Below are 20155 nucleotides of genomic sequence, written 5' to 3' on the forward strand. Positions count from 1 at the left end.
CAAGTAGAGGTATGATCCTCGCAAGTAAGTTCCAATCATAAAGAAAGACAAGAAGGCTGAAAAAGTGGACGCCACTGTCAACTGAACTACGAAATCAGTTGTTGGTAGCGGGGTAAACTGTAGTAGGTTCTTTGTTCCCATAAAGGAATACAATCACAATTAATTTTCATGGTATACCCTGGAGTTACAAAGAACTTAAATCCTAACGGTGATTGTTTCTTACATTGTCTCGATTTTCTTCAAGGAAGGCATTGATTTAAGTGAAGACACAACAACAACGACAAATAGCTAATAGAACGCGGTGAATCGAAAGCCCCCACGGCAGTGCATATCGAAGAAGCGAAAAGAAACACGTGTAAAGAGGATTTTGAAACGAATTTAATCTTCTTTAATGGCCATTTGCATTAAGTACTCCACAGCTTTGTGCGCAACGTAATGACCTTTTAATTGTTTGAGAGAACAGTCGCTAAGAGTAATAAGCCATTAAAGGGAAGGATTAGGTACTTTATGTCGGAGTACTTCATGTATCCAAGATGTGAGGGTTAAAGATTTCAGAAGTTTACTCTGGTTACATCTATAAGAAAGCCGCAGTCCCTTGCTGAATCCTGCGTATCCTACCTCGTGCATTCTGATAACTCCCTAATCTTCTTAAATCGCTTTGTGTATTAAGTAATACACAACTTTGTGCGCAACGCAATTGCATACATTGTTCTGCTAGTATTGTTTGTTTTGTCCAATCAGCATTTTGTTACACTTAAAATTCAACTTTGTACTTTGTAAAATCAGAACTGAAGATGACAAAAGAACTGTCGAAACATGTTTTTCAAAAGTGTCGTTTATTTTCTTAAATTCGTTACATATCTGCTGCTATCCAAAAGCTTCAACAATGTCAATAAGTTATTGCTAACGCTGAAACGTAAAGCTACTTCAAAGGGGGTAAGTTCTGAAAGAAACTGTGAAGCTGTATTTGTGGTGATATTACAAGATAATTTAGCTTTATCAGCTGAGTGGGTAATGTAAATTTGCTATCGTATAGTAGTTTCTTAAGCTGACGTTTCGAGTGTTATAGCCCTTCGTCGGGACCCTAGTTAACTGTTTCCCTCAGTTTTTATCATTTGCTTTGGTTTTGAATTTGTCGAAAACTTCAAGAGCATGCATCTGAGCTTCACGGAAGTTTACAATTGGTTTTTAATCTGTCCATCGGCCGAGGTGATCGCCTTGGAAATCAATTTTAAAACATCTTCATTGTAATTTCAGTCGATGTTATTACATTTCTGAAGAATTAGGATTCGGATTATGTTTTTAAATCCTCGAGACACTGAATAAAGCAAAAGCAATACATATTTAGGTCATCGGTTTTTAATAATCTTCCCCATAAACGCGCTTTAACTCAGAAAACAAAAGGAGTAACCAGTCTCTTGTCAACAATGCAAAGATAAAGCGCGTCAAGTGAAATTTATTTCATGATGCTTGCCATTTAACTTTGCTGTTGTGTTATCCACGGCAAACGATCATTTGTTTATTTCACTATTTAGCCTCCCCTGACCTCTATATTTTCCGAAACACGCGAAAAATATCGATTTAGCATTTGAAAAGGTAATCAAATTGAATCTCCCGCATTGATTTCGCTGCGTGGGATTGTGAGATAAATGCGTTTAATTTGCCCTGATCTCTTTCTGGGCATATGTCCCTTCAAGACCTTCAGTCTTTCGGCAGATATTTTGCTAAGTAAATAATTTCAGCGTAACAAATTTCCGTTCATTTTTCTTCTCAGACAATCTTTGTATATCTATCAATTATCACAGAACCAATGGTTTATTGAACTAGAATATCTTACAATGGAAATATCCTACAGGGATAAATGCGTTCAAAATCAAGAACGATGTTGGCACTGGTCAATTTAAGCGTAACTAACCATTTTTATTTGTGCACATCAATAACGTGTCCAAAGTGAATGTAATTTGAGATGAGAAATTGACGGCTATGTTTTGTTAAAAATGATTTTTTCCGAGCCAAAATAGCTGACAGTTCTAAGAAAAAAATGAGATGAAATTTTTGAGTTAAGTTATTTTATCGCGTCCCTTGAGGAGCCCGTTTCCGAATAAAAAATAATCAATGCTGTAATGTAATTCCCTGGAGTGCACAGCCGGTAGAAGTTTAGAACCAACTAGAAATTTAAGATTACAGATTTGCCGACAAACATTGTTTGATTAAGTTAATAATATTCACATCTTATTAGGAACATTTGCCAAAAAGTAAGCCATAATACAAATTGCCTCCGCATCGAAGGGAAGGGGTGTTTTTTCCTGCCGATGTAAAATTCGAGGATATTTTCGACAGGATCGTTGCAGCTACGATTTGGAAGAGAAATTAAGTACCTATGGCCACTTTTCCCGTCAAAAGGTTCATCTTATGTGGAGCTGTCATTGGCGCCCTCTGCAGTGGTAAGTGAAGTGCGGCTTATGAGTTTCCCATTTGTTAGACACTTTTCCGCAAAGTAATTCCTTCCTAGGAAATGAAGAATGCATGTCTACATCAATATTCTAACCTAAATTTACTCATGTTAGAGAGACAACTCGGTTTTTCATCTCATTTTTTCCGTCGTAGACTCATTTTAAATCATCCATCGATGTGTTGACAAATTTAAAAGTCTCTTTCGCAAACATTTCAAGGCTTAAAACTCATTACTAATGTATAATAAGAAAAGTAACGGCTTTTCCTGGTCGCAAACAAATTTTTTTTTTGGCCCGTATAAATTTTCCAAGGAAACAAATTTTAGGGAGAAAGTTTAATCAAGATTATAGCCGGATACATTAAATTTCAGTGATTGACTTAGATCTTAGAGCTATGCAAATTTTGAGATTTGTAGGTCTAATGCAAAAGAAATAATTCTAATGCGAGTGTAAGTGATTATTCTATGTTGTATTTTGTTTGGAAAGATGGAGTGTGTATAGCGTAGATAACAGAGCAGAACTGGAAATGTCTGGCTAATGCAGCTTGAATTGGTAAAAAAATGAAATGAAAACATTTACCCTGATTTAAATGTTGTTTTCGTATTTTTTTTCGCTGATAAGAAAACATAACTGATGGATTATATGATGCATCTAGAAATATTGTTGGCCTTTTATGAATGGCGGTGTATTTCACAGTCCAAAAGTTGTAACTGAACACAATCGTGGGTTGTGATACGACACCGATCGTTGAACTAAAATGAAGACGTCTGAAGTTGAAAAACATCTGCTCAATAGTGTTTTGTTTCCGTGCTCATGAATATGAAAAATCAATGATGGACTTCATAGCTTGTTTTTAAAAAACTGTTTTCAGATTTAATTGGTGACTTGAAACAGACTGCAAGAAGATCTTAGGTATTTTGACTGACCTAGCTTGATTTCCTTTAAAAAAAGGTACTGAACATTGCAAATGCTCACAAGTTGACCTTGACAGCCACTAGGTAGATTCTCGAACGAAGTGTATCCAGACAAATTTGAGATATTTCTCCGAAATAAAAACTAAATAAGACTGATAAATATGGTTTAAGCCAAAAGACAACAGAAAAGAAAGATATGAAAACAGCTTTGTCGGTTTATGTAATACCGAGATCAGATTTAAGAAAAGGAAATGAGTAGTGTCTAATTTAAACGTAGGCATGTTACGCATGCACGAATTATTTTTTTTGGAGAGGTGGGTTGAAATGGGGCTCTGAGGAACTAATGTTTGCATTTTTGTAGGAGGAAAAGAGCATTTACTTTCAAAAGATTCCAATGACAATATCGTTCACTGGAGAGCAAAAAAGCCTTCTATTTTATCTGAAATAAACTCAGACACAAATATTTTATGGTCTATTGCCACTGGTGTCTGAATAATAGTTAGCTTCCTGAAGTCTCCTTCACAGCCGTGTTTGGTCTCGTCACGCAACGGACACTCCCCCCGCTTACTGCCAGTATTTCATCAGAGACAAAATCAAAATTATTCACTTACAGCTGGTTGCCTAAAAAATAACTATCCACATGATGATGCAGTGGGAAGTAAACTGAAACTCTCTTTTATCTCAAATGGCCTCTCACCAAAGACATTTTGCGGTCTCGAACAAAATACTAAACGGAAGAAAAGTATCCTATTTCAAATGCTTTTACATGGGCATAAAAACGTAGGCTCCCTATTCGGTTGTTACCCATCTGGAATTTGCCCCGTGCGTGCAATACGTAATGAAATGCAGTGATGTAATAAAGGCCAAGGTTGCTAAAAGCGAATTTTATTGGTGGAAAACGTTTGAGCACGCGAGCATTTCTCATTTCTAATAACAGTAGCATTCAGTTCCAAGTAAAATTTTTCCAATAAGGTGGGGTTATGTTATAAAGTTTAGGTTGTTTACTGGAAAATGGCATTTCATATGAGAAAGTCCAGACCTTAGTGACAAGTAAATACGTACTTGTATCCGGGAAAATTCCATTTAAACACAAGAAGAAATTCATGGACAACTTTCAAAAGCAAAGAAATGGATATTTCACGTCGCAGTCGACGCACAAAGCAAATATAACCTGCTAATTTTTTTCAATTTTCGCCAAAAGAGCAATCACAAGGCTAAAACAATATTTTCGATCAAATATACTTTATGCAAATGCTTTGCGCAATTTTTACTTGAGCCAGCAAAACCAGCCCTTCCAAAAGAAACAAACTAGTGAAAATTTCGAGTTAGGTACACAAAACACGCTTCCTTGTACATGATAGAAAATTCCCTGACGACCTTTTTAGCTCCAACAGATCACAGCGACGAAGTCCTTAGGATGGGCATGAATCATCACATTGGGCTACATTGAGCTCACAATTCTTTGTTTATGTTATTCATGGTTTGTGCCAATGTTGGGTTGATTCCAACGCAATATATTGCAGTACCCTAACTTCATGATTGGTATGACGCTCTCATTGGTGCAAGATGTTTACTCAAAAATTATGTATTTCGCCACAACCTACAAATGAAAATGAGGTTTGCAAGAGATATTTTTCTTCATGCGTTGCTGTTATGAAGTTACAGGTTTTAAGTGCTGTGGTGAAATTTGCTGTACTGTGAAAAAACTCCATAAGATTTGTTTTGAAGTAATAAAACAAGTAATGGCCAAAAACGTGGTCTTGCGGAAGCAAAAAAAAATTGTTATGAAAAATTGTTCTACTGTTGAAAGTATAGGATATTATTGCCCTTGAACTTGAAGTTTCTCATCATGTTCTTTTTCTTTGTTCTGTTAGCTTTACAGCAAGTCGAAATCTTTTGCAATATACACAAGGAGAGACAGGTTATAGCGAATCTCCAGGAGACAGTGTTTTTCAATTGCTCTGTCCTCCGTGGGAGACCAATGAGACAGATTACATGGAGCAAGGAAGACAATGGAAGGAAACTTCAGGGGCTTTCCACTTTACCATCCGAATCAGTACCAGGGCTCTGGTCGAGCGTGCAAATAAGCAATATCAGTGCAAAGGATTATGGGAGATACAGATGCGAGGTGTCAAAGGACAATGGAACTGACGTTTGTTCAGTAGTTCTCCATGTTAAAAGTGAGTTTATATCTTCTTTTCCGCTGATGGTTTCAGTTGTCTTTCTCTATTTAATGCATGGAAATTTGGCTATAAATTTCATTCAAGCAGTGTTCTGCGAAAGTCATTTCATCCATTGTTTCCAACACTTTATTTTCTATTTTACAATCAGCCCATCCACATTTCTCAAAAGCAAGAGGATTCTTCACCACAACCCCGCAAATTCTTTTAGAAGGTCACAATCCTGTATTCTATTGCTACGCCAGCGGTTGGCCAAAACCATCCTTCACCTGGCTTAAGGATGAAGTGGTAGTAAAGGATGGTGACGGTAATCATTCTTACGGGTTAACGAAAAGAAATGGCTTGCTTCTCAGTGGTCTGGACTTGGAGATTTTTTACGTTAGACAGAAGGAAGATGAAGGACGATACACATGTGTAGCAAAGAATAAATTTGGCGAGAAACGTTATCAAATCAAGCTTTTTGTTAACAGTAAGAAATTCAGGTTCATCTGTCTTGCTTTATCAGTCAAAAAGTGACAATTCAGAATTTAAAGTCTCTGATCGAAACACCTTCCAGTGCAGTTCTATGCATGTATTCCATGTTTTCTGTAGGTGTCTTCTGACGATAGTTTCTTCATACTTTATTATGGAATTATTTGAAACTTTATCATGTAGCCACCGCAACTCCCATGACTTGCCTTTGTTCCTCCTCCTTTTCTCTTGAGAGTTCTATCTTCAGACTGCAAACACTAAAACGAGACCCTTTTTACCCAATTGAAAATAGCCCTATTTTATGTGCTTATCAATTCAAGTCAAACTAGCCTTATAATGCAGATCTGATCGTGGTCATAAGGTTGCAGGTATATCATCCAAACTAAAACTTTCTGAGATAATTTAGATTTAATGATGGTAATTGGCCAAGGTAAATATTTTCTAAGCTGACGTGTCGGAAGTTGATCCTTCGTCAATTTTCTCTGCCACGCAGGACTAACGATTGATACGTTAGCTTAGAAATTTTCTAGGGTGGTCAACTTACGTTATCAACTCAGTTAATTAAAGCAAATTATCTTGTAAAAACCCTTCACCGACGCAAACCCACGGTCTCTTTATAAAGTAATCCATTTAAGAATTTTTGAACGGTTTAGATCAGTTGTAATGACTCTCTTTTGCTCTTCTGCTCAGAAAAGTCCCAGTCTCAACCAAAAGTCCATCCTTACGCATCTATCGATCAAGTAACCATTAAGAAAAGCGACAATGCTTTATTGAAGTGTGTGGGGGAGAATACCCCAAATTCAACCACAGTTGTCTTCTGGGCGTTCAAAGGAAAGACATTACCCCTGGACGGTAACAATGGGCTGCATCATGAGTCAAACTACGTCTTTTTTGAGGAGCATTCCATTCCAAAAGTTAATTTCTCATTGCTGATAAAGAACGTCACGGAGCAGGATACTGGGGCATATCACTGTAAGGTCTTAACTCTAAAAGGAAGCGACTCTGGTACAATTCACTTGAATCTTGTTGAATTAAGTGAGTACGAGCAACATGTAACGTTAAAGTAGTGGATTTTTAAGCCCTTGAAAGAGGCGATGGCCTAATCGTTTATCCGGGTCGAGACGTCCCCATTCAAGAAGTGGTCGGTGGTTGGGGAGAGTTCTTGTGCAAGTCAGCATTGTGTAAGACAACTGCGAGAAAGCATTCTGTGAGACAGTATTGTGCAAGATAGCATTTACAAGACAACATACACTCAAAGTGCCTCGCTGCGCACAGGAGTATGAAAGGCTACTTACAAACTGTTGGGGTGGGGGAAGGGGGATGGAGGAAGGGGGGTGACCTATGAAAGGTAATCTCCGAAGCTTTGAATCATCGCCCGTAGTTCCACCTCATAATGTTTCTTTAGAATGTGCTGACCATTCGCCTGTTTTATTCCTTTTCAAGATGAAGTCAAAGATTCTCGGGATGGGCAAAGCAAAACTTCTTTGACAGAGTTCCTGCTGGTAGGCGTCGGAATATTTTTCGGTCTGCTGACGGCTGCTATCGTTTATCGACAATGGAAGAGGAGCAGAAAACATCGGAAACGCAAGTGTTGAGTTTACCTCTTTCCTTGCACCGTTGGTGTACTTTTATCATACTTGAATTTCGTTTGAGACTGTTTATGCGTTGATGTCGTCAGTACACAAACCAAAACATCCCAAGTTTGACCAAAAAGCCAAAAAATGGGAGAGGATATGAATAATAACATAACTGCACATGGAGCGCATTATCTGATTGGTCGCTCAGCTTTCCAAGACCGTGTTTTATCAGGCTATTAAGTTCTGTTATGATGACAAAAGTAAGAAAAAATAAATCTTGTCGTAAGTAAGCTTTCCTGCAGTTAAAGCGAAGGGAAGATAAAAAGTTTCCACTCTCAAATTTCTGCCAAGAAAAAAAAATTACATCTCACCGAAACGGTTGATAAAATTGCAACTGAAGGTCGAGCCGTAGATTTCGAACTTTGCCGCGCAGTAAAAGAGGAAATAGCCGTTACAGAAACGGTAAAGTTCTCTTTTCCATTGCTTCAAGGAACTGGTAGCAGTTAATGAATTGAAAGATCGTTTAATTCTTTTATTTTGTTGGAAGTCTTTCAGTGTTTACAAGGAATCGAAAACAACAAAGCAAGAATAAGCTACACAGCTTCATAAGTTCTTGACATTTCCGTTTACTACACACGATTTAAGCAAGTAATATACTGAAATTCGTTGACCTACGTATGTTTTGCTGCTTCTCTTAATGTGGAAAACGTCTTACTGAAAGCTCTTATTTACGCAAAGATGATGAAAACAGAGAAAATATTCGAATGTGGATGGCGACGTTTCGACTTCATTCGGCAAGTATTTTTTTTCGGGATTGACGCCGACTGGGTACACGTCACCCTTCAGAAAGTTCTTCTCAGCTCTGATTGGCTAGAACTCCAAAGCTGATGATCCACATAAGTTGTCACCCTAAAATCGTCAACTAGGTCGGTAAAATAGGAATCCCAGAAGCACGGATGCTGACTATCAAGAAGCACAATCAATCAGATACGCCAGTCACAGATGTAGAATATTAGGCAATCACAGCTGAGCAAAAAAAGGTTTCTAAGGTTACGTTAATAATACCTAAAGAAGCCTCGCAGTATGCAGTCAAAACTTCGCAATTCACATTGGAAGTGACTATATTGTAAGACAAACGATTATAATTCCTAAAAAAAATTGCGTGTTTCTTGCCTGAGATTTATAAAGTGGGATGTTAGAAGAACACTTGAATGGTTAATAAATCACCCATCTCACAACTACTGATTTACAAGGTTTTTCTCGTGTTCTCCCAACAACCTGCGTGACTTCATTATCATGTTAAACCCAGAGGACCGTACCAAATACTTATCATCTTGTTATGCGTTCCCTCTTCAGATAACACTAAATCGAAGGACTTTCAGTACGACGTATTTATCAGCTTCAGTACCCTGGACTACAATTGGGTGAGAGACAACCTTACACCTGTTTTGGAGAGCAAGCGAATCAATTACTGTATTCACAGTCGGGACTTCATTGTTGGAAAGGCTATAATCGAGAACATTGCAGACAGTATCTATAATAGCAGAAAGGTACTAGCGGTCATTTCACGAAATTATCTTGACAGCAACTTCTGCCGTGAAGAATTGGAAATTGCGATGCACCGTTCTGCTGAAATGGCTGATTCATCTCTCCTGCTAATTCGACTCGATGGTGTTGATACGAAAAACCTTCCCAAGACACTGAGGAGGAGGACGTTCTTGGATTACTCGAGCAACATGGAAAGAGTTGACTGGGAGGAAAGACTATTAAAGCAAATTCAGTTCGATGCCAGGGGCTTTCATATGAATGGGAAATCAAATTTTTCAACAGATACGGTCCAACTTATCAGCCATCTCTAACGTGATATGTGCATCCTTTTTTTTTCCCTGAGCAAAGTAGTATTTAGTCAAAATATACATCAAGATTTTCATGCTGTAACAAATAGTTCTGCTTGTATTCACATCGTACTTACAGTACTGCGCAAAAGTAATGCAAACAATATCGCCGAATATCGCGATTATCGCGATACATCGGCGATATTAAAGCGATATTTTAGTTGCAACGATATATCCGCAATACATTGCAGGGCTATTGTTTTAACAGCCGCGATATATCGCCGATGTATCGTTGAGCACCTAGCGATATGTCGTTTGAGCTTAGCGATAAATCGCTGCAGCTCAAGAATATATCGTTTTCGTCTCCCTGATCTATCGTTTACACCTCCCTAACCCATCTCGTTTACACGACACATCTTTACAACTTAGCGATCGACATATCGTTACAGCTTAGCGATCGATGTTTGCGCTGCACGGTGAATGTTGAATCGGACTGACACTTCCTGTATCGCAAATATAGCTAGTGATTCTATTCGAAAGTCTGTTTTCTGACGGCAGAGTAACGTGTTCACACAATCTACTTCTCCCGTCTTTTTAATATTTCCAACATCAGAGAAATTGAACTCTTAAATGTTACACAATTTACTTTCACATAAACTTCTGGGCAAAATAAATACAAACAAGTCCTGCCGGACAGCAATGTACAAAGTCCTTGCAACAAACAGTATTTTGTAAAGGACAACAACCGAACCTTTTAGGGTTTCTCCATGTACAAAATGTTTGACCAATAGAGCATCTCTTTTTGCAATCGTGGCAAATTCTCCCCGTACCGTTCAGTGGTGCAATGCCCTGCAATAACGATGCACGTGGTGATCAACTCATTTAAAATAAGGTCTCCTTATTATGTACTTGACAAAACATCCAGTTTCTGATTTGTTGATGAGGAATGTCTATATTTAAATAGCTCATTAAGTACCATACGAAATTTGAAAATTCCTCCATTTCTTCCTTGAGGCTTTCGCACATGAATAATGAAAAACAATAAACCAGATTTGCCTGTTACAATTATTCTATGATATGACCAATCTAAAGAAAACACAAATATATTTCGACCCGTTAAAGAGTTTTCCGAAGAATGTGGACTGTGCCAATATAATGGAGGGTACTGAATACGGGATTTGGCACTATATTTTGCCTGAGGCGGTGGAGGAGTTTGGGGGAAATCACATGGCTTTCAGGTGGAACAGAGGGGGGATCGGTCGTCGCCAACAGAGTATAAATAGGGGACTATAGAAAATTGACTGCCCCCTCCCCCAATTGACTGCCGATGAGGGTGGGAGAGATACAGAGTGTTATGGAGGAATTAGGTATCTTTTATCGTGACATGGCCAAAATCCTCCGATCCCCCCTTCCCCCCCCCCCCCCCGTGATGAATAATGATCAACCCCTAATAAACCACCAAGTCTAATATGGGAGGGGTGGGGGCCTCAGATCCCTCGGAACCCTTCCCTGGATCAGCCACTGTGAATCGGTAAAACCTAACAGCAGTCGAAAATTAATAGTTCGAAAATGTAAACATACTAAGGTCGATGTTTGTAGCATCTCGAGGTTGACCAGTGTCCTCTTTTTAAATTTGCCAGTATATTAGAAATCTACCAAAGACAGGGATAGTAATGCTAGAGGTGAAATAGCGGGCCACTTCATCTGCACAATAATGAAAACATTTTCAAGTTTTACAATGTTCAATTTAATCTTAAGAAAGAAAGAAAAAAAAATTTATATATATATATATATATATATATGCATAACTTGACATACATACATAACATAACATAACATGACTCTCGTAGACGTGGAAACCTCGATACTCCCTCGAGTTTGAACAACCAATTGAGACAAATAGGGAGACACACGCAACTACAGCGAGTGTTCCGTCTCCGGCCTCTCCCTGCGTGAGCACATTCGGGGCCTCTCTATTTTTTTAGTACTTATCACTCTCTATTTTCTTTTAATACTCATTACTCTTCTTGTTAACAACTTATCGCCCTACCTATCTTATCTTACTTTTTATTTCCCATTTATCAAATTATTTATTGATTAAAAAGATCGCTGAGGAAACAATTAGAAAGTGAAGTACTTTCCAAAAATGAATATGTTCTTCTCTACGTGCCACCTATTGCATGCTTTACAATACCAAGAGCACGGTTATATCATATCCAGGTTACGGTGCAATCTCTAATATATCCACTAATCTCTCCATTTTGAAAGCTATAACACTTATCTCCTGCAATACGAGCTGGTGAGAACACTTGAGACTGCTCATGACAATAAGGTGACTTGGCGCATAAATCATTGATTCATTAGGAAACTTAAATATTTTCTTTATTAAGCTTTTCAAATATTCCCCTCTAACTTATGTCTATTATTTTGGGATTTCCACCTTTACGTGCTCCAGCCGTTTCTTGCCTGAGCACGTTCGAGGGCTCTATATTTTAATTTTTTTATCAGTCTAATTTAAAATTTACCGGGCCGGGTTGTTCAAAGCTAGGTTAACATAACCCAGGGATACTGTGAAATTTAATTTCAGAAGGCTTTCAAAGAAAATTCAATTCAATTATTTTTGTCTACTGTTTGATTACTGGATGCTCTAAAAAGAACAGAGAAGATTATCTGAAAAAGGCTTTTGAATGGGGAAATAAAGACACCTGGATTAAATTTAACCCTGGGTTAGCGCTAATCAGCCTTTGAACAAATGGACCCTTGTCTTTACTGACGATTAATTCCTCGTTCATCTACTGAATTATTTATTGATAGAAAAGATGTTCAGTGACAAATAAATCGCTGAGAAGAATTCGGAAAGTGAAACACATTCCCAATTGCTTCTTTTGAGATATATTTCATGTAACAAGAACAGTCAACTGCAAGCCGGTTAGAACGTGTTTGACCGCTCATAGCAAGGTGGTGGCTTGGTGCATATGTCATTGATTCATTTGGAGACCTAAATATTTTCTTTGCTAAGTTCTTCTTTAGAGATTGTCTTGATCAAGTTGTTATACTAAAGAAGTCTTTCTCAGAAATTTATCATATCCAAGTTATCGTACAATATCTAATATATTTATCGTGTATTATCTAATATATCCACTAATCTCTGCGGTTTGATAGTTTTAAGCGTGATTATCTACCGCTTTAAGTTTGATCACAAATTGTAAAATTAAGCGCTGTTTTTTTAAGAGACTTCCGGATTATTTTGGAATTTTTTTTGGTCTCATGTTCTTCCCCACGTGCTACAGCCGCTCCCGGCTTCAGTGACAAAACAAATTGCTGAGAAAGAAAAACGGAAAGTGAAGCACTTTCCAAATATTCTAAAAGTTGTGACCTGACGTACGGCTGAAATCTATTTCAGAATGATATGAAAGACTGGTTTGTACAGAACCCTAAACTCAACAGCCGACAAAGAACACTTGATCAGCACACGGATACGCTCGCACTCATAAGAGAATAAAAATGTGACCAGGGAGATGATTGATGGAACAAAAAGGAATTTCATTTTCATTCGTCGTTGAAAAACTGTGTTGTGTTTCTATTGTCTTTCTGTGTAGCTCGCCCTTCCCTGCCTGGCCTCTTCCCTCCTCCTTTTGCTGATTGACGCAGTATACCTAAAAATAAAATAAATTTATAAATATACCTTCCATACCGACACCAATAGGTACATATTCAAGCGTGTTACACTTCACCTTCTTGACTTAACTCCTAACAAATTGCGTCTGCTCTTTGCTCTCTAGCACGTGTCAGCGCCGACAGGCTAAACGGTTTCAAATGGCATGCTTTAATGTGATTGGATTACAGAAACAAACACCGACCCACTAAAAATATCGAGTCTTTTTTCTTGTAAAGTGTTTTGGCTTCAGTTCTGATCTTTGAAGAGTTTATTCTCAGCTGATATTTGGCCAATTTTGGTGAAATTTGGAGATATTGTCGGAAATATAATTAAAATCTTTGCTCAAAAGCGCCACTTTGAAACAGGTATAACTTGCTAATAATTTTAGGCTTACCAAGGTTCAAAATGCAACATTCTACTGGATCAAATTCCTAAAGTGTAAGAAATAAAAACAGGCTCAGAATTACGCCAGCATTACGCTTGATGCTCTAATTATAGCATTATGCCGAAAATTACGATGGCATAATGTATCTGACCCTTGTCATATCCAATTGAGATCAATACTAAAATCAAGTTGCCATCACTCATGTGCACGTGCAACGGAAATGATATAATTCGCTATGCTCTGCCAAACAAAGTGTCAACTGCCTGCATGCAATGCAACGTATATTCCAAATAGAAGTTTTTTTCTATGAAAATGTGTTATTCTCTTCTTTCCTTGCAATGACCCATTCACAAATGGAAATGGATATTTGATGCACAGGTAGCAGACAATATCTAAGTTATTTTTAAAGACATCGCGTGCAGAGACGGCTATGACAGGGCGCGCGTGGCAATCGATGAAAAGGGAGGTGTTTCCTTATCTTGAAAGATTTTCAGCGATGCAAGGTTAAAGGTGCTTTAGCTATCACGTGTAAAGCTTGCCTGCCCAATGTACCTTTTTTTTCTCTTTGTCTTCTTATCCTGTGATAAGCCGGTGATTTTCCTATCCTTGCATTCTCCAAAGCGTTTCAACCATAAAATGGCAGCTTCTTGTGATCTTTGGACAACAGGCGTCGTCCAGACAAGTGAAGTCTGTCTTGCATTAACCGGTGGTAACTGAAAACCATGGAGATCCATGCACAGTTCCTGACAACAGCAATTTCTTTTACTTTTAGAGGAAAGTTATAGCCTTCGTTTCACCAACGGAAGGGAAGCTGCGTAGCACACAAGTGTCATCCTGTGATTCTTGTGTAAAAAAACAGGAAGCTGCCAGTCAACACTGACGAGGAGAGGTAAGAATTCGAAAACGTCTTTCTTAGTTTATCCGATTAATACTTCAAAGCATCTTAACTACATTAGCTTAACAGATTAACAAGCTTATATTCTGAGTAAACACAATCGTAATGAGCATTTAACATTAATTATTTCATTAAATAAAAAGCAAAAAGGTTAAAGTTAACGGCTCAAATCACTATCAAACTTGCTTCTTCCTTAGAGGGTACAAGGGCGACAGTCGGTCCAAAGGACATCTCTTCCAGATATACATCTCTAATTTATCAGTTATTTGTTTTCGTGGGAGTTGGAAAACTCCCAATCATTCGATTTAAGCTCGAAGAAAGGTAAACAAAAGTACTCACATTGCTGAGTTTCCTCCTTTGTTGCGATGAAGCAGCTCTCGAGGGTAGAAAAACCCAGAGTTATACGAAAGGTAGGTCTTTCAGCTATCGTTGGAGAGAAAGCTGGAAAAACTTATTCTGCATGCTGATTAATTGACTGCGAAGTGATGGCAAACATGTAACAAATCATCGGATTAGCCAGAAATAGCACAACCACAAGCTAATGTTTTGGAACGATCAATCTGAAAATGTGCGCCTGTTTGGGAAACTAAGGAACATGCCATCAGACGAAAGAGCTGAAATGATGTCTTAATGTTCAAGTAGAGTTAGGTCACAATCGCAGGAACAATCAGAATCAGCCGGTGAAACTCGTTTAAAGGCATGGATAGGGCAACTTCACCAGTATTTATTTGTTTCAGTATCAATCTAACTGATACTCACTGTCCCTTTGAAAATTTCTCAAGGTATAAGAGTAGCACTTGTATGTGTCACGGAATCTCAACCTCTACTGCTGAGCTATATTCATAGAAATATAAACCACACCCATGCAGATTTTAAGAATCGTTTAACAGTAGCTATAATTTTAGCGTTCGTTGGGGCAGCCAGCTTTCGGTTTCATTCCCTCCCATGTCGTGCTAGACTATAAAAAAAAGTGAAAGAAATATAATTGTGCTGGTGATAAAATTTTGGACGAAGTAGGTATCTCCCATTCAGAGAGGGTCTCTTAGTGGGGAACCAATTTAGGGATCTAAGATATGAACAAGATTAATGCTCTCCACCTGAGAGGATAATGAGCGAGACATATTATGACGCCGGGCCATGTAAAGATTCAGTCTCAATTCGGATAAGTATCGTCCTTGTTTATACCGCACCTCCATTAATCAGACATGTCGAGCAAATGAGACCAAAACGTTAAGACAAGGAACAACATGATTCCAGCAAACCAGTCATGCTGATTGCTGTATTCCTTAATTTTCGTGCAGCATTAGAAGGAACATAATGGCATAGAGGCCAAAATATAATAGATCACCAAAAAGGGACTTGATGAAGATAACGAAATAGTCGAGAAAATTGAGAGTGACAGTTAACAATCGAACTGAAATTGTGAGGCATAAGAGAAAATTTTCCACATGGGAATTCTCCTTGAGCTGAACCGCGGACAGCCAACTCTGGGTTGGAATGCACACCTAAATGGATATTGACAGAAATATGTTCAACTATTATTTACAGTTGACGACAGCATCAAGCATGCACTTGAAATCACCAATTGCCCTTGAAATTATTCGCACATATCTACAAATTTCTCTAGTGGTTAAAATGAGTATACTCTTGTACTGAAGGGCTGTGTAACACACTAAAACCAAACACAAGCACACAAAGTGCACACTATTTTACTGCAGGCACAAGAAAATGCGCTGCCATTTCCAATCTTAAGCGGAACCAGAAACGGAGCAAAGACCTTTTTAAATTGCAAAATCTAATAGCCTCATACATTTTAAACAATAACTGAACAAGGAATAAGTTTGGCTGTTATCAATTGGAAACAACTATGTCCAAAGGACACAGTGGATTTAAACAACGGTATCTTGATGGAAACAAAGTAGTCGTGCAACTGAATGTAGATCCTTTCCACCGAAAAAAGAGTTGGCCTTCTTTTATAAAGCAATAAATCAAAGAGCAAATTAGTATGGCGTTATGTTGCGTCGTGGACCAAATTTGTAACGAAATGTGAATTGCAAAACCTGACTTGTGATAAGCTTTTGGACCCTCTTAAAGCTAGCGGTTCGTTAACAGTTCACTTGCACTGTTTTTGCATTTCGTCGATTCAAACCCCTTTTCAAATTGGCATCATCGCTTGGAGAGAAGCCTATTTACCATTGTATCAGTCCAAGAATTATCAATAGAGATATTAACAGAGAAGTTGTAGCGAGTAAAATGATACAAAAGATAACTTCATGATCATTCTTCGATCAAAGTACAAACTCAGCGTGCGCTTATAAAGCGTGATATGCTCATGGACAAAATGTGACGATAGCTCTCGACCAATCAGCGCCCGAGAAATTCTACGGATATTGCAAAAATTCGGCTCAGAGGGATAAAAATAAACTTACGTTTCTACTGTTTACGAAGGTTGGTTATCGTTGATAAACATACTTTGAAAGTCATCTTTCATTCCAAAAACAGAACCTAAGATTTCAAAGTTCCATTTAATTATAAATCCGTAATCGACTGGTACCTCAATTAACACCATTTTGGATGTTTCTACTCGTTTGCTTTGAGATCTGAAAACCTTCTTTTAGTATAAAAGAAAACCCTCTAGGAAGGATTGAAAGGTCTGTATGTTGCGTGAACAAGTCGTTGACAGCTAAGAACTAAAAATATAATGACGAAAATGATACAGTGCGTAAAATAAAACAGTTTCAAGAAATGTGAAAGTCGGTTTCTCTTGTGTCAGAGACTCGATAAATTTGCCATTCTAGATTTTTAAAGTGATGCTCCCTGGAGATATGTGAATCAGGGTTTTCGTTAATTCTAACTAAGGAAGCGTTATTAATTTATATATCTGTCTTTGCATATCCCTCGCTTTGCTAAAAGTTCCTGTTTAACCTACTAAGGAAGCAAAGCTGACTTTGTTCCATAGCTATGCAGAATGATCACTATTTTGCCACTCTCTTAATGGCGCGCATAAATTCCAAGTTTTACCGAGCTAAGTCAAAAGAGCTGTATCTTAGCATGTGTCACTTTTGTAAGATCATCAGTAATAATCCAAGACAAAGCTATCCTTCCTCGGTTATTTTCAATCAGCTGCGTTGGATTTTTGTTTGTTTTTACTTTTTTATTTTCCATTTATCTGAGCGAGTCATTGTTGTCCCCGAGCCCTTAAACTCGTGATCTTTTCCTCTTACAGGTTTATTTCGTGCTCTTCTTCATAGCTGTAAATGGAAACCCGAGGACGAAGAAATGCCTTATTCAATCTTATTACCGGGCAAAGAATGGCAGTGGACTTAAAGGGACCGGAAATCTTCTAAGAGTTGGTTTCCCATTTGGCTCTAACTCAAACCGGCCTAGTCAAGTGTCTTTTACTGGCTCCTGTAGTGATTCTCCAGCCGAAATCGGTCAGTGCACTAAGAAAAATCATCAAACACGTTGATGAGAGAAGATTCTTAAATTTTGAATTCGTTGAATGATGCATACATATTACCCTGTTTTAGTAAACTTCAGATTCACGCAGAAACTTTTTAAATACATGTTTCGACATGACTCATGCCATCATCAATTTCATATCATGCGTTGAACCGTTGACTTTGTTTCTACACGTTACAAGTTGAATCGAATATAATATTTGAAACTAGTACCGTCACACGTTACATGTGGTAAACAATAGCGCGCAAACATAACACTTGGAAAGTAAATCTGTGCGAACAAACATTCTGTTCTTACTGTAATTCAGTAGCCAATAATTTTGACGTAAACTTACGCATAAAAGAAGTCCATGTATCCAGACAATTGGAACACGGCCACGAAGCCGAACTTTTAAACACCAGAGAAAACAAGGTTCAGAATATCTTTTGAAAGAGATTTTATCTAAAAAAAAAACCTGAAAGAAGCTTGTTTTGAAAATGATCTTCCAAATCTTGATCATTCAAAACCATCTTATCTAAAACCGGATGATGATGGTTGCTTTTGTCATCCAACAAATGACCTTGTAAATACTGAAGTAACTTTATTACTTTGAGCGGTGGAAATTTCCCCCTCACATCTCGCTTAGACTTGACATTGTCTCAGTTTTTCATGATCTCATTGTTCCTTACAGAATTTCAGCTGATACTCGCGAACAGAAATGGAACTCTAGTCATCACCTTACGTTTGAATGCAAACACTGATTATGTGTTAGCAGTAAGAAATCAGGCGTTGGTAATTGAGGTAAAAAGTTAACTTTGTAGCGCGCATGCAGATGTCATACAGGCCATTTTGGTTATAATAATAACAAATGCTTTACTAAAACTGAAAAAACCGTTCAGCGAATTCATCATAGAAAACGCTAGTATAAACCGGTGATCAGTGCATAAAAATACTATTAAAAATACAATTCACCATCGATACAAGTTAAGATTAAATTAAAAATTTACAAAAAATATTTACAGTGACAAAAAACTTATAAACTACATTTTTGTTGTGCCTTATCTGATTCTATTAAAAGTTTAAAAGTTTTAATTTTAAAAATTCTTAGCGTTTCAAAAGCACGCAGTTCTTTGGGGAGGTCACTCCACTCCTTTGCAGCGGCCTACTCGAATGTTGACTGGCTCATAGCTGTTTTGTATCTTGCGTTATCACGGCATATCATCTACAAATATGTGGCCTTGGTACAAACTGCTCCTTGCAATAAATAAGCACTGATGACCTTGTGAGTCAACTTCCATCTGGAGTTTAGGTTAGAAAAAAAAAATTCTAACTAAAAGCAAAAACGATGGGTAGTCTCAAGACTTCGATGCCAAAAGAGGATGCATATTAAAAAAATTCTCATTGAAAAAATTTAAAACTTTTCCATAACACTCTCAGATTAGACAAGTATGTCAATTCTGCCACCATTTGTAGGGTAATTCTAGGATATGAGGTAAACAAATTAGAAAAAAAATATTCTGATAAAATTCCGAATTCCCAGTAACACCCAACAAACTGATCAGTTGGGAAAACATAGCTCTCACACCTTAAAGAGTGAAACCAGTACGTAGATTCATTTTTGTTTTCTTTTCTGTTCACAGCACCTTAACAAAACTGGCCATGACCACGAATTCGTTTACAGCTGTGTCTCAAAAGAGGATTGTGAGATTTTTACTCTAAAGAGCTTCAAGTCTCCTTCTTATGTCAAGACCGATGAGAATGGAAACCCATTAGTTGGTAGTAATCCTTTGGACGTCACAGCATGGTTCCAGATGCTAGATAGACTGAAGGCCACATAGCGGCACAGTATGTTGATGCACATGGCCCTTCCATGGTGTATTTATTAGCAAATACACAGTGCCTGTAATCTTCGCCTCTATCAGCTTAAGGATTAAAGAAGCAAATAAAGTATTTTTTGTAGAAAATTACGTTCATGATTGGAAACGATCTCTTAACACTCTCCTCGGAAATTGTTGGAGATTGTTTGAGAAGATCTGTCCCTGATGACCCCACGTTCGATATTGTTCCATCCACATTTACAAAGGAATAGTGTCAAGCAAGAACACTCTAAAGGAATCTCCCACTTTTGAAACAAATTGTCGATGATCCATCAAAAATGATCTTTTAGTTAAAAACATTTTCGCATAAATGAGAATTACGAGCTGGGTGTTGAAAAAATCGAAACACATATAAGTTTCTTTAACACTAGAATTTTGTGCTCGTCAGTTAAACAGAAACTTGCTCTTTTGAAGAGAGGGTTAACCATCAGAAAACATCATCAGCGGTGAGATAACAAAACATAACGGA

The 20155-nt window shown here is 37.8% G+C and overlaps 2 protein-coding genes across 2 annotated transcripts; both read left to right on the plus strand.

Annotated features, from left to right (window-relative positions):
* The first annotated feature begins 808 nt into the window (after nucleotides 1–808).
* LOC131782090 (uncharacterized) lies at nucleotides 809–9579 on the plus strand. The gene is made up of 8 exons (XM_066173533.1): nucleotides 809–936; nucleotides 2341–2444; nucleotides 5242–5547; nucleotides 5699–6016; nucleotides 6361–6386; nucleotides 6672–7053; nucleotides 7462–7602; nucleotides 8952–9579. The coding sequence occupies exons 2-8, from the start codon at nucleotides 2381–2383 to the stop codon at nucleotides 9452–9454; spliced, it is 1740 nt and encodes a 579-aa protein (XP_066029630.1). The 5' UTR covers nucleotides 809–936; nucleotides 2341–2380; the 3' UTR covers nucleotides 9455–9579.
* A 5065-nt stretch (nucleotides 9580–14644) lies between these two features.
* Nucleotides 14645–19715, plus strand: LOC131782091 (uncharacterized). Its single transcript, XM_059098806.2, has 4 exons — nucleotides 14645–14778; nucleotides 17595–17802; nucleotides 18501–18610; nucleotides 19450–19715. The coding sequence occupies exons 1-4, from the start codon at nucleotides 14734–14736 to the stop codon at nucleotides 19645–19647; spliced, it is 561 nt and encodes a 186-aa protein (XP_058954789.1). The 5' UTR covers nucleotides 14645–14733; the 3' UTR covers nucleotides 19648–19715.
* The last annotated feature ends 440 nt before the right edge of the window (nucleotides 19716–20155 follow it).

The sequence above is a fragment of the Pocillopora verrucosa genome, chromosome 10, assembly GCF_036669915.1.
Source record: "Pocillopora verrucosa isolate sample1 chromosome 10, ASM3666991v2, whole genome shotgun sequence".
Classification (NCBI taxonomy): Eukaryota; Metazoa; Cnidaria; class Anthozoa; order Scleractinia; family Pocilloporidae; genus Pocillopora; species Pocillopora verrucosa.

Coding starts and splice junctions, on each gene's coding strand:
- LOC131782090 (XM_066173533.1), top strand. CDS start 2,381: ATGGCCACTTTTCCCGTCAAAAGGTTCATCTTATGTGGAGCTGTCATT. Junction 2,445..5,241: donor CATTGGCGCCCTCTGCAGTG/GTAAGTGAAGTG, acceptor TTGTTCTGTTAG/CTTTACAGCAAGTCGAAATC. Junction 6,017..6,360: donor AATCAAGCTTTTTGTTAACA/GTAAGAAATTCA, acceptor CTTATAATGCAG/ATCTGATCGTGGTCATAAGG.
- LOC131782091 (XM_059098806.2), top strand. CDS start 14,734: ATGAAGCAGCTCTCGAGGGTAGAAAAACCCAGAGTTATACGAAAG. Junction 17,803..18,500: donor TGATTCTCCAGCCGAAATCG/GTCAGTGCACTA, acceptor TGTTCCTTACAG/AATTTCAGCTGATACTCGCG. Junction 18,611..19,449: donor ATCAGGCGTTGGTAATTGAG/GTAAAAAGTTAA, acceptor TTCTGTTCACAG/CACCTTAACAAAACTGGCCA.